Source organism: Perissodus microlepis, chromosome 11, assembly GCF_051167445.1.
Source record: "Perissodus microlepis isolate ML-2025 ecotype Zambia chromosome 11, ASM5116744v1, whole genome shotgun sequence".
Taxonomy (NCBI): Eukaryota; Metazoa; Chordata; class Actinopteri; order Cichliformes; family Cichlidae; genus Perissodus; species Perissodus microlepis.
The window spans coordinates 13356930-13368432 of NC_140471.1; the positions used below are offsets into that span (position 1 = coordinate 13356930).

The following is an 11503-nucleotide window of genomic DNA, read 5'->3' on the forward strand; positions in this document are numbered from 1 at the left end:
CCTAATAATTCTGCACTCCCTGTAGATGGACACACAACTACGGACACAAAGATGCACATAAACCGCTTTATTTTATTTTAATTATTTATATAATGCTTTTTGTTATCCTTGTCATTAGTAGCTGATTTTTTTCCACTCATCATTGGTTTTTAACAATTCACTAAAGAGAAACTGCGATGCCAAAGTCGTCCATTTTGTATATCGCTGTGATGACTCAGTAAATGGTAAATGGACTGGTTCTTATATGGCGCTTTTCTACTCTTCTGAGCACTCAAAGCACTTTACACAACATGTGCATTCACCCATTCAAACAAGCACATTTTCTTAGTGCTTTCTAACTAACATTCACACACACATTCATACTCTGAGGGATGCATCGGAGAGCAATTTGGGGTTAGTATCTTGACCAAGAGGCATGCAGACTAGGGGAAGCCAGGAATCAAACCACCAGTATCAGTAGATGATCAGTAGATGACCTGCTCTACTGCCTGAGCTACAGCCATCCCAGTAGCAGCAAAGAGCCAGAAGACAACTGGTGTGGTATGAAATAGTTCTCTGGCGTAAGATGTCGACAGTAAACCATGGTAAATAAGAAGAAGCCCTGGGCATCACTGACAAATAGCACATAGCTAGATCTCTGTGCCATTTATACACCCCCAGTAGATTCTACTTTGATGAAGCCATTTTTTAAACTCCATCAAGAATCTGCCAATGTCCAGGACTCAAAAAAATGATACCTGATAAGATGAAACTACAAATCAGAAACTACTTGTTTTGTAAGTCTCACCGGTAATGTGTCTCTCCTTTCTGCTTGTACATAGTTAACAGAAAGTTCAGAGGGGACTCTTTAGAGAAATGACTCAACAAGGGAAACCGATAAACTGCAATGCTTATGATGGGCCCTAGACAGTGATGACAAATCTGCAAAGGCTTTAAAGTTACATTATCTGACAAATCACATATCAGTATATAGTAAAAAACAGACAAACAAAAACAAGACAATCAATACATTCCTGCCAATATGGCCACTGGTAATATCAATATTTTATCATAAGGCTAATTTCTCTCATTTGTGGCACTAAACATGACCATGTAAGTACCATGGCATGTATGTCAGCATGTGCATAGGCACATTCATAAAAAAGGTCACTAAATGTTGTTTATGGATGACCCATGAGAAATTAAAATCTTCCACCTAAACCACTGTACTATTGAACGTATATATGCTCATTACACTTTGACAAACCAAACCTTTTAACTTGATGGAAAGTGATTGTCATGGCTGAAAATTAAGTATTTATTTTTTAGAATCAATGTGCTGATTCCAGTCTCTTAGTGACTAGAGGGAAGTCTGTTTTGGTATGAGCATTACAGCACCAGGGAGTTTCAACGTGGCAGTAAATACACTAAAAGAAAAAGGCTTAAGCTGTAAATGCAATTAAAAGCAAATTTGATTCCTCATTTGAGTTCCAAATTTCAGCTAAAGTGTTAACCAGTCAATTTTTGTTGTAAGACAGTAAAGGCTCCACTGAGTCACCACAGTAATTATGAGAAAAACAGAATTGTTTACATGTATAGTCCTGCAGATGCACTTTTCTGCACATGTACACAGAAAAACAGCCACAAATGGATGCAGAGCAGAATGAGGCAGACATTCGTTGAAAATTAAAATTAAAAATTGAACACTCAAATTTATTAATCACCTCAAATCTAGCCCTCAGACACCCTCTAGTCCAAAGCCCTCCAAAACTAAAAGATGAGCCCAGAAAAGAGTCCCTTGTGTGAGCTGGGGCTGAGATTAACCGCTCCCTCTCAGATATTTTCTGACTATTATCACAACAACACTGCTTTCCAAGCACCAATCAGTTCTCCCCAAATTATGTCAAGAAACCATTTTCAAACATTAGAAAGAAAAGAAAAAAAGTCGAAGTAGAGCTGGCCACTTTCAAAAGAAATTATGGCAGAATATCTACTCCACGGTTAGAAGCACTCAATAACAATCTTAACTAAGTACATTAGTGGTCACTCTTTGTGTAGAGTGGAGTTGAGTGGGCAGAGATACACATCTTCCAACAATTTCTAATGTTTAATGAAACAGCAATGTTTACAGTAACAACATCAACTCTTTATATTATATATACACTCCTTTGGTAAGGAGCGAGGCACACCCAAGGGTCCCTGAATGACCAAAACACGCACATTACATGGATTCATCCAGACACAAACACAGACACACGAAAATGATATATCATAGACTGATACACAACAGTTATATATCAATCTTTATACTTGATTAAATAAATTGTATAAATATTTATACCACTATTATTGTGTACACTCAAATTACTTTGGCAATATTTTTTTCAGAAGCACCGTGCCAGTATAGCCACTCTGAATTTAACTGAACTGATGAGAGCAAGAGAGAGAGAGAGAGAGAGAGAGAGAGAGAGAGAGAGCGAGAGTGAGCAGAAGTGAGAGAGCGCAAGATATCTCTAAAGTTCCTATTTACTGTACACAGGCTATGGTTGTCTTGTAGCTTTTTAACGCCGCCAGCTGGTAAATACTGGTACTATAAAGTATTTCTACATCTTGTTTCAGCACAGTTTTTTTCCTCCTTCCTCAGCTAAAAGCTTTGATTATTGTTGGCATGCCTCTAAAAGTACTAATTATGGCCACATGCACAATAAAATTAAGCAAGACATGCTAAATCAACCTTTATGTATTTTGTTGTGGATAATTTTAACATTTTATATCAATAAATGTGCTCTTTCTGGTATTTACTGCCACATCGTGGTGTAAATTTGTACTGCAGGTCTGAGGATCATGAAACATTTTGAAGAAAACAGGACTTTTGGTTACTCAGCGCATTAAATAACTTGTCTGAAATAAAATGACTGTTTTGCTCTTTCTATAGTTGCCAGTGTTACACTTTTATTTCTAATACATAATAAATAAATAAAATTCCATAACTAAAATATCTATATAATTGCATTGATGTCTTGGGGTTTTAAATCGGTGTTGGCACACCTACACTATTGTGACAATTAGCTAGGAGCCCTAGTATAAATTTTATACTAACATTTGAAGATTGTGTTAGGTTAAAGTTAAAAAAAAATGAGCAAATGAGCAGTAGCTGTTCTTCCTAAGTAAATAAATAAATGAATACATGGAAAAAAAAAACTCTATTTAATATGTGTGTATATTCCTGACCTCAGAAACAGGACTGTCCAATCCAAGGTCACTACAGTGCAGAGCCAGTAGTCCCATCACTCTGAGAACCTTGCTCCGTCTGCAAAGCATTTTTCATTTTTATTTATTATGTTAATTGTGAATTTTCAGCTTGGATATCAACTCAGGATTTTCTAAAAACATTTTCAGTTACTTATTTTATAAAACTGGTCATGGTGTTTAAGTTTTCCAGCATCCTTAGAAGAAAAACACAACACAAAGCAAAGAAAATGTATAAACATCAAATTTCTTAGAGCATGCTTAACCACTCTAGATATAATCATAGGAACTGCAGTTCATAAAACAATGTTAAAAAAAGCAATTGGGAGAGGATGTAGAATCGTGCTTCTTCTAATTATTCAGTAGCTTTTCTTTAATCATAATGTTTTGCCACATCAGAAATTAGCACTTTAAAAAAAGCAATGTTACAGTGTCCCCTGTTTATAGAACAAACATACATTGTGTACTTACATGTCCCAGTTAGGAGCTTGTCGCAACAGGTGGACCAAAACTAGAAGCTGAATGAAGGATTGAGGAAATTAGAGTGACAGAAAGAAGGAAAAGGATAGCAAACAATGTAAATATGTAGAAAATGATGATATATTGCCACAAAGCATGGAATCTAAGTTCATTGTGACTTCTAAAAGGATTGTTAATGAGAGTGTTCGGTGTTTTAGTAAAAAGAAATTAACTTTTTTCAAATTCTTATTGTTGAGTGGAAAAGATGAGCCGTATAAAAAACAATTATCATTACTTTATTTAATTACAGATAGAAAAAGTATGGTTATATCAGTAATAATACCATAAATAAAAAACATTCTAAATATAATTTTCCTGTGCTTTTGTTAATCTTAATCTTACATTTTTTTCAGGAACTCTGTGCCCAAAATCAGATTGAAAGAGGTATCTTTTTTTGAGCCCTGAATAATTCTATGAAACTGCATCCTTGTGCGGTACTAATGACTCCCACTTGACTAATGACTAGCTGGGAGCAAAAGCATGACCAACACACCTACATCCTCTTACTGAAGTTCTCTGTTGACAGGGCAAACAAACAGACAAAAAAAGACAGCACAAGGTCAGTAGAAAATGAACAAACTGGAAAACAATAGCTCATTATAAATATTCAATTGTAGACATGCCAGTGGAAAGATTTCCAACTATAATCTTCCTCAGCTAACACTAAGGATCCCTTGCTATCATGTAGGGTTGAGATATTAAATACATTCTATTAAGCTGCACAGTTATGCAACTGTTCTCAAGAAACCCACCCAGCAGATCATATTTCAACAGGAGTCTAAAACAAATATATGCTTTCCTACCAGTCTTGAGTTAATCAGCCTGTTAGTGATAACTGTATGTCCAACCACACAGCAGAGGTAGCACAGGAGGTTGAGTTTGGATCGAGTGGCTGTGGAAGTGGAGTGGCTCTGTTCTTCAATGGATGAACAAAGCTGTGATAGAAAGACAGTCCACTCTTCATCACTCAGAGACTGTAGCTTCTCACCTGCAGGAAAATAGAGAGGATTCAAGATAAAACAGGGACAATACACTGAGATACTTTTTTGCTTTTTTTCAAGACACTAAACTGACTTTGTGCCAGCTCAAAAAACATACCTGAATATGCAGGTACACATAGGGTTTTAGGATCATATCGCACAGGAGTGTTCTTCAAAATCTGTTAAAGAGAGCTCAAAATAGTCAATTGTAGCCGTTTTTTCTACATTGTTAGTAAAGGTTTGTTAATAAATGTCTTATTCTTATGTAATGTAAGAAGGAGCAAGAAAGTTTCCCACTAAGAAGACTTAAAGACTAACAGAGGTTCGATAGATGTATTTTAATGAATTAAAAAAAGAAATACGAAACAGCCATCATATCATATAATTACACGCCTTTACCTTGGGGTTGTCGAGGACTGGGGTGACAGTGAGATCAAATTCAGTGTGGAGAAGATCCTTCACACAGGGTGTAGTGTCAGTACAGTTACTGGTAGTGAGAGTAACCTGAGGTGCAATGTTCTGATTTGGACAGTCAGATGAACTGCAGTTTCTGATTGAGTTGGCACGGGAGCTACAAGAACAGGAAGAGAAGAGTATGGAGAGCAATGTATGGTTTACTATAGACATCTGAGTACCACTCGTTCTAGGTGTGTTCCTACTGTAAGAGTAAGTCCAAAGCTTACATATCACTTTTGAGACACAAGATTCACATTCTTCCTCTGGAATAATTTACCTGTAAACTTGTGCACTGAAAACAGGAACAAAACTCTGTAAGGGAAACTAGGAAAGAGTAAGAACAGAATACCTGAGCAGAAAAATGGCCTCAGTGCTGTCCTCATCCAAACCACTCTTTGGCTTCAGGTCTGAAACATTATCTGGAGAAGTAAGCACGTGTGTACTTAAAGACACATAAATCTGTGGTATGGTGAAAGATGAACCTTACATCATAATAAGCAGAAATCAGATCTGAACAATAGAAACTACTAGTATAATGTAGACCTACAACAAACCAAAACCAAACACAAATTCTAGTACAAAAAATGGTAAAGCAAAACAGTGGAATATAAAACCAGATTAATGATTAATTAATGGTTTGAAGATAAATATTGTAAAAAACAGAATCTATCACACATACAATGTAAATATATACAAAAATGACTAGTGTTAAAGTACAAATTAAAATTCAAAGTTAAGTAGCTTACTGTGGCTAAGTATTAAACGTTGTTGCTTAATCTAAACCACACAGACTTTGACAAATCTGTTACCTAGTGTGAATGACTTATTGGGCTGCAGTGTGCGGCACATCTGCAGACTCCCAGGTTCTCCTTCTCTTCTTCTCTCCCTTCCGACTTCACTATTCAGGGTCTGGCTTTGGCTCAAGGCTCCAGAGGATGTGTGGTTGACAGAATTTTGGCTGTCAGTCCTTCTGTCACATGGCCTGTCAGTTGTTGTAAGAGATGATATTAGTTTCTCAGACATCCCATAAGCTAGCTGACTGAGGGCTAAGTGGCTGTTGGCAAGGCTCGCTGCTTGCCACGGATGGAAAAGGTCACATGTGTTTGTGTGTCTGTGGAGGTAGTGAGAACTAAAAAGACTTCATGTTCATTTTCTTTCTTTTTCAGGTCTGAGCACTGGCTGAAGTTACCCTTTCTAACGTGTAGCAGAGAAAAAGAAAGTATTTCCTTTCAGACGGGTTCTTACTACTCGTTTTACTTGGTCAGTTGGTGTAAGTGAAAGTGCTGCCTGCAGAAAGCAGGACACATGAAGTCTACTCATGAATGCACCCAGCTATTATCTGCACTATTCTTGAATGGATCCAGTCAGATATTGCAGGCAAAAAAAAGAAAATTTAAAGATCAATTCAACTTAATCCAACATCAGTGTTCTTGTATGTAGCTCCATCGGATAATGCCAAGAAAAGGTCTATGCTGAAGCACATGAGTGAAAATGGCGATACAGAACCCTTTCTGCAAGCTGTTTCTTTATTAGCTAAATTCTCTGATATCAACCTTTATCAAACACGATTCACATCCCCACTGACAGCCAAAAATAACAAGGAAAATAAATGCTGGTAAATATGTTGGACTTTTAAAATCAAAACAGATTACAAAAATGAAAAAACATAACCTACCTCAAACTACAAGAAACAACCTCCTTGCAGACATTTTCTGCCTCTTCATTTTCTTCATTCTTCTCTTCACCTTCTTCTGCATCCTCTTCCTCCTTTATAATTTGTGTCCAGAAAGGGTGAGCCAGCAGTTGTGGCCAGTTCATCCTAAAGATACATCAAAAAATTAAATGCATTATGAGTAACACTTTACAATACAACCAGGAACTACAGCAACTCCCCTGTAAATGGAACTTTAATTATTTTATTTGAAATTACATTGTAGTTACATTTACCTACAAGTAGTCTCCCAAGAATAAGGGGTTAATAAGTCAGGTTTTTATAAAAAAAAAAAAGAAAAAAAAAAAGACATAATTAAATTGTAGGTAAATTTAAGCATGTATAAAAAATTTTAAGTAGTGCCTAAATTCCTGGTATTATACTGTATGTATTATACTGTATTTTTAAATACTGCACAAGTATTTTAAGTACTGTGTAGTTTCTTGGTAATTTTGTAGAAAATCAAACTACACTAAACTACAAGTCAGACTTGGCTCCATTACACAGGCCTGCAGGTTTATTTGTTCTTGTAATTTAGAAAGGGAGTCCTTCTTGCAATGCATTGGCAAAATAAAAGGGCAGTTAAATAACAGAACATCCATCATGCAAGCACTCAGAAGCTTCAGTTAATGTCATTAGAATTGGGAAAAATATGATCAGGCCGTATTTCCAACCATGATTCTGGCATGACTGTTGATGCCACACGAGTTGGTTTGGGTATTTCTATAATTACTGATCTCACTGCAGTCTGCACAGCTCTGTCGAACTGGAGTGAGAAACAAAAATAACCCGTGAGAAATACCTTGATAATGACAAAAGTCTCGGGAGAATGGCCAGAGTGTGCTGACCTGACATTAAAGCCGAAAAGATCTCTGATAACCACTCTGGGGTGAGCAGAAGAGCATCCAAAACATTTACAACTTCCAGGCAGATGGGCTACAACAAAACAGGACCATGTGTGTTCTCTCCTATCAGCCAAGAACAGAAATTTGAAGCAGCAATGGGAACAGACTCACAAAAACTGGACAACCCAATACTGGAAAAATTAATGATTATGAATAATGAATTTTAATTTCTGCTAAGGCACACAGATGGCAAGGTCAGACTTTGGCATAACTAGCATGACTCCATGAACCCAGACTGCTTTGTGTCAGTTCAGACAGGTGGTGTAGTGGTGTGGTGATTTTTTGTTTTCAGTACACTGAGCATTCATTCATTCATACTGATCATTAATTTATTAAATCCCACTGTCTGAGCAATGCTTCTGAACATGTGCATCGATTTATAGAAGCATTTGAGCATCCAGATGATGAAACTATAGCAACGGTATCAGAATTGTAAGTGTTTGTTGTGTGTGTATGAGCTTAACCTCCTCTCAGGGTTTTTGTTGAGCAACCCTTTCAGAAGACTCTGGAAATCCTGGCAGGGAGGACCTGCAGAAACCACTGTACAAAGAAGACAATTAACCAAACAAACAACAACAAGAATAAAATCAACAGTTATCTGTTAAAACTATTTATTTCTAAATATCAAACACTATATGAAAAGTGACATCTTTGTGTGCGAGTCTGTGTCTGTATATAATGATGTGGGTGTGCGAGGAAGTGTTTGTCACCTGTCTGCCTGGGAGGTGGTGGTTCCTTATTCAAGATCATCTCTCTCAATTCAGTGTAGTTGTCAGAGAAGAAGGGGGGTTTACCTGGGAAACAAAAACAATACAGAACAGTACTGTATAACATACTACAGGCCAGAATTAGTATTTTCATTAGTTTGAGTCTGTTTGCATATCAGTACCGGTGTACATGTAGTATAATATACAACCAAGAGACCAGAGATCAGACTTCATATTAGTTTCTGATCCTTCCAAAACCTCTGGAGCACTGTAAGCTGTAGAACCTGAAAATATACATACATGAATGCACACAGAGTAGTTTAAAAGTTTTTATGCCGCTATTTTTTTAATCTCACCAAGATTTCAAAACAACATTCCCTACACAAGACTTGTTTTTGTCATTGCCTTAAGTGAAATACCTCTCCTAAGGTTGCACACCCAGAGCACTGGATGCAACATTAAGTCCTTGCTTACATTTCCATCTGATCAACAGCAGCTACTAACAGCTGTATATCTTTAGAGCCTCTCTTATCTCTAATCAGCTGGTTTTATACAGTCAACAAATGATAGCATACAGAAACAGCATGATTACTAACCTTGTAATCTTTTCTTTAAGTTTTCAGTGTTCTGATTGCTGTCTCCTTCTTCTATCTCCTCAGATGCAGAGAACAAGGTAAGGAAATCCTGCAGCGTGTCTCCCTCTGCCTTAGACAGACAGAAGTTACCAAACTTCAGAATGCCGCTGCCATCAAGTAGGATCTATGAGCAACAGAAAGAGAAATATTACAACATTCATATATGATGGTAGCATTGCTGTTATACACTTACATAGAGATGAATGCAGGTGCAAACCTTAGCAGGAGTCAGGTCAGAGAAAATGATTCCTAACTCATGGATGTGTTTCAGTCCTTTGACTAAGTGCCATCCAAACCTTCGTACCGCATCTTGTGACAGGCTTCCATCATGGGCAATTACAGACTCCATGGAACCCCCTGAAATTTACAGCACATGTTTGTATGCAAGTTTGGCACATGAGGTAAAAACAGAGAGAACAAAGAATGACACACCTTGCACTGCTTTAAAAAAATGTGGTTACAGACTATACCAACACTGAATATATATGAGTAATGGGGAAAAACGCATTCTGAAAGGACATTTATTATTAAAAACTTAAAATATTAAAGTAATTTAGACTTAGACTTTTTTTTTTTTTAGACTTAGAGCTTTTTATTGTCATTGTGCAGTTTCTTGCACAGCGAAATTTAAGCCTTAAGCTGCTATAAGTTGTGATTCTCATCAAATATATTCTTTGATATTCGGGTACTGTTTATAACAACTGCCAGGAATATTGACTGACCTGTACAAAGCTCCACCACCAACCACAGGTGGTTACTTGTCTCATACCACTCGTAGAAGTTGGCTATATTTGGATGATCCAGATCCTGGGTGAGGCGTACCTAATACAAGAGTGAATCATCAGAACACTTTTATAAAGCAGGCTTTTTACGGCAAAGCTCAATGGCAAATTCCACCTAAAAATATCATGCACTAATCATTCACATGATCTTATTCAACATGAAAAGCACACTGTATATATGCTAGTGTACTGGGAGCAGTGGCCTCAGAAAGGGAGATCATCCCTGCTTAGATTGCTGGCCCTGCAACTAAGACATGCATAACAGGCGGAAAATAGATTGACAGTTAGATATATCAATACTAATCACAGCCTTCTTTGGACTGTTAAAAACAACTCTGTTATTGGTATATAAAACTAATACAACTAGCAGATGTACTACTAAGTTCAAACATTGTCCTACATGGTTAGTAATCTCGGATTTCTTGGTTTTGTCAGTGCATTTGATGGCAACATAGTTGAGATTGCCCTTCCTTCTTCCTTTATAGACAACTGAGTTGTGGCCTGCCCCAAGCTCCTCGTACAGAATGAAGTTTTCCATTTGCTGTGGAGAAGAAAAAAAAAGGCCTAATTTATAATTATTCGCTTCAAACTTTTTTTCCCATGAGTGAAAAACAGAAGCCTTATAGTAATTCAAACTATACCATGCAAGTTGTACAGTACGTATGGAATATTATCTGCTCTTGCACATTTGATGTGTTTTGATAAATGGGACCTCTGGAAATCCTGTCATAAATCTGTTTTAACAACATCCAAATACATATATATAATTAAAGGTGGGGTACTATATTTGTTGGAGAGCCACACCTGTAAAACAATCTGCCTGATTACCTTTAATTAGCGGAGCACCTGTTTTACTACAGCAGCTTCATTAGAGTCAGCCACTTTTATTACGAACTCTTAACATTCACCCAGAAAGACAAGACAACAAAGTGTGTATTTTATGCTTAAAAGAAATAATTAACCTTTATGTGTGAAAAAACATATATGTTATGCAGCATTAACGTAAACTTTGAAATAACGGTTGACCCCGGGGGCTTCATGGTCTGTCGTACGTTCAGGAGCTCAGGTAGTTTGCACTCTTTGAACAAAAAAAGTTAACAGTTGAAGTGAAAGTAATTATAAGAGACCTGCACACGCCTGTACACAGGCTCAGAAAAACATTTGCGATTAATGCTGAGCTTGTTATTTTTTTACACTTCACATTAAAGTAGCTTGAAACCTACCTCTTCAACGACCCGCTGTTTGTGAGCGGAAGAGTGATGGGTCGCATTGTTCCAAATGGAAGAGTGGGGGGTAGTGAAAATGTTGGCATGAAATAAAGGCTGTATCTTCTCGTCATAGTCATTATATGTGCATACAGATAAGTAATTATACTTAATAAAATGTTTCGGTTTAAATAAGATATAAGCAAAACTGTGATTTTGTGGAAAACGCTGTATTAGTTTTAACCTGATCCACCTCCAAATGGTATATTCCCACGTTGCTAGGATACTAGAGTGAACACAACAGACAGCAGGCGCTTGCAATCCAAATTAAAGTGACTGTAATGGCGTTTTATAATAAACTGTAACAGAAAAAGT

General features: G+C 36.9%; 1 protein-coding gene across 5 annotated transcripts in view; it reads right to left on the reverse strand.

The window, feature by feature from the left end:
• The window catches only part of ulk4 (unc-51 like kinase 4), an 82044-nt gene extending 70816 nt beyond the window's left edge, over positions 1-11228 (reverse strand). For 4 of the 5 annotated variants that reach the window (XR_014801748.1, XM_084945127.1, XM_084945128.1 and 1 more), the window contains exons 1-16: positions 11147-11228; positions 10324-10464; positions 9864-9963; positions 9359-9498; positions 9103-9265; positions 8689-8790; positions 8510-8593; positions 8264-8339; positions 6859-7002; positions 5993-6165; positions 5533-5602; positions 5127-5298; positions 4846-4906; positions 4551-4735; positions 3700-3746; positions 3211-3289 (exon numbers count right to left, since the gene is read on the reverse strand). Coding sequence is in view for 4 of the 5 variants with exons in the window: in XM_084945127.1 (XP_084801253.1) it covers positions 3211-3289; positions 3700-3746; positions 4551-4735; positions 4846-4906; positions 5127-5298; positions 5533-5602; positions 5993-6165; positions 6859-7002; positions 8264-8339; positions 8510-8593; positions 8689-8790; positions 9103-9265; positions 9359-9498; positions 9864-9963; positions 10324-10461 (1734 nt within the window). In the remaining variant the exon portion in view is untranslated. Of the gene's footprint in view, positions 1-3210; positions 3290-3699; positions 3747-4550; positions 4736-4845; positions 4907-5126; positions 5299-5532; positions 5603-5992; positions 6166-6858; positions 7003-7742; positions 7863-8263; positions 8340-8509; positions 8594-8688; positions 8791-9102; positions 9266-9358; positions 9499-9863; positions 9964-10323; positions 10465-11146 lie in introns of all 5 variants that reach the window. The other variant, XM_084945130.1, reaches the window with a different exon arrangement.
• Positions 11229-11503: the final 275 nt, after the last annotated feature.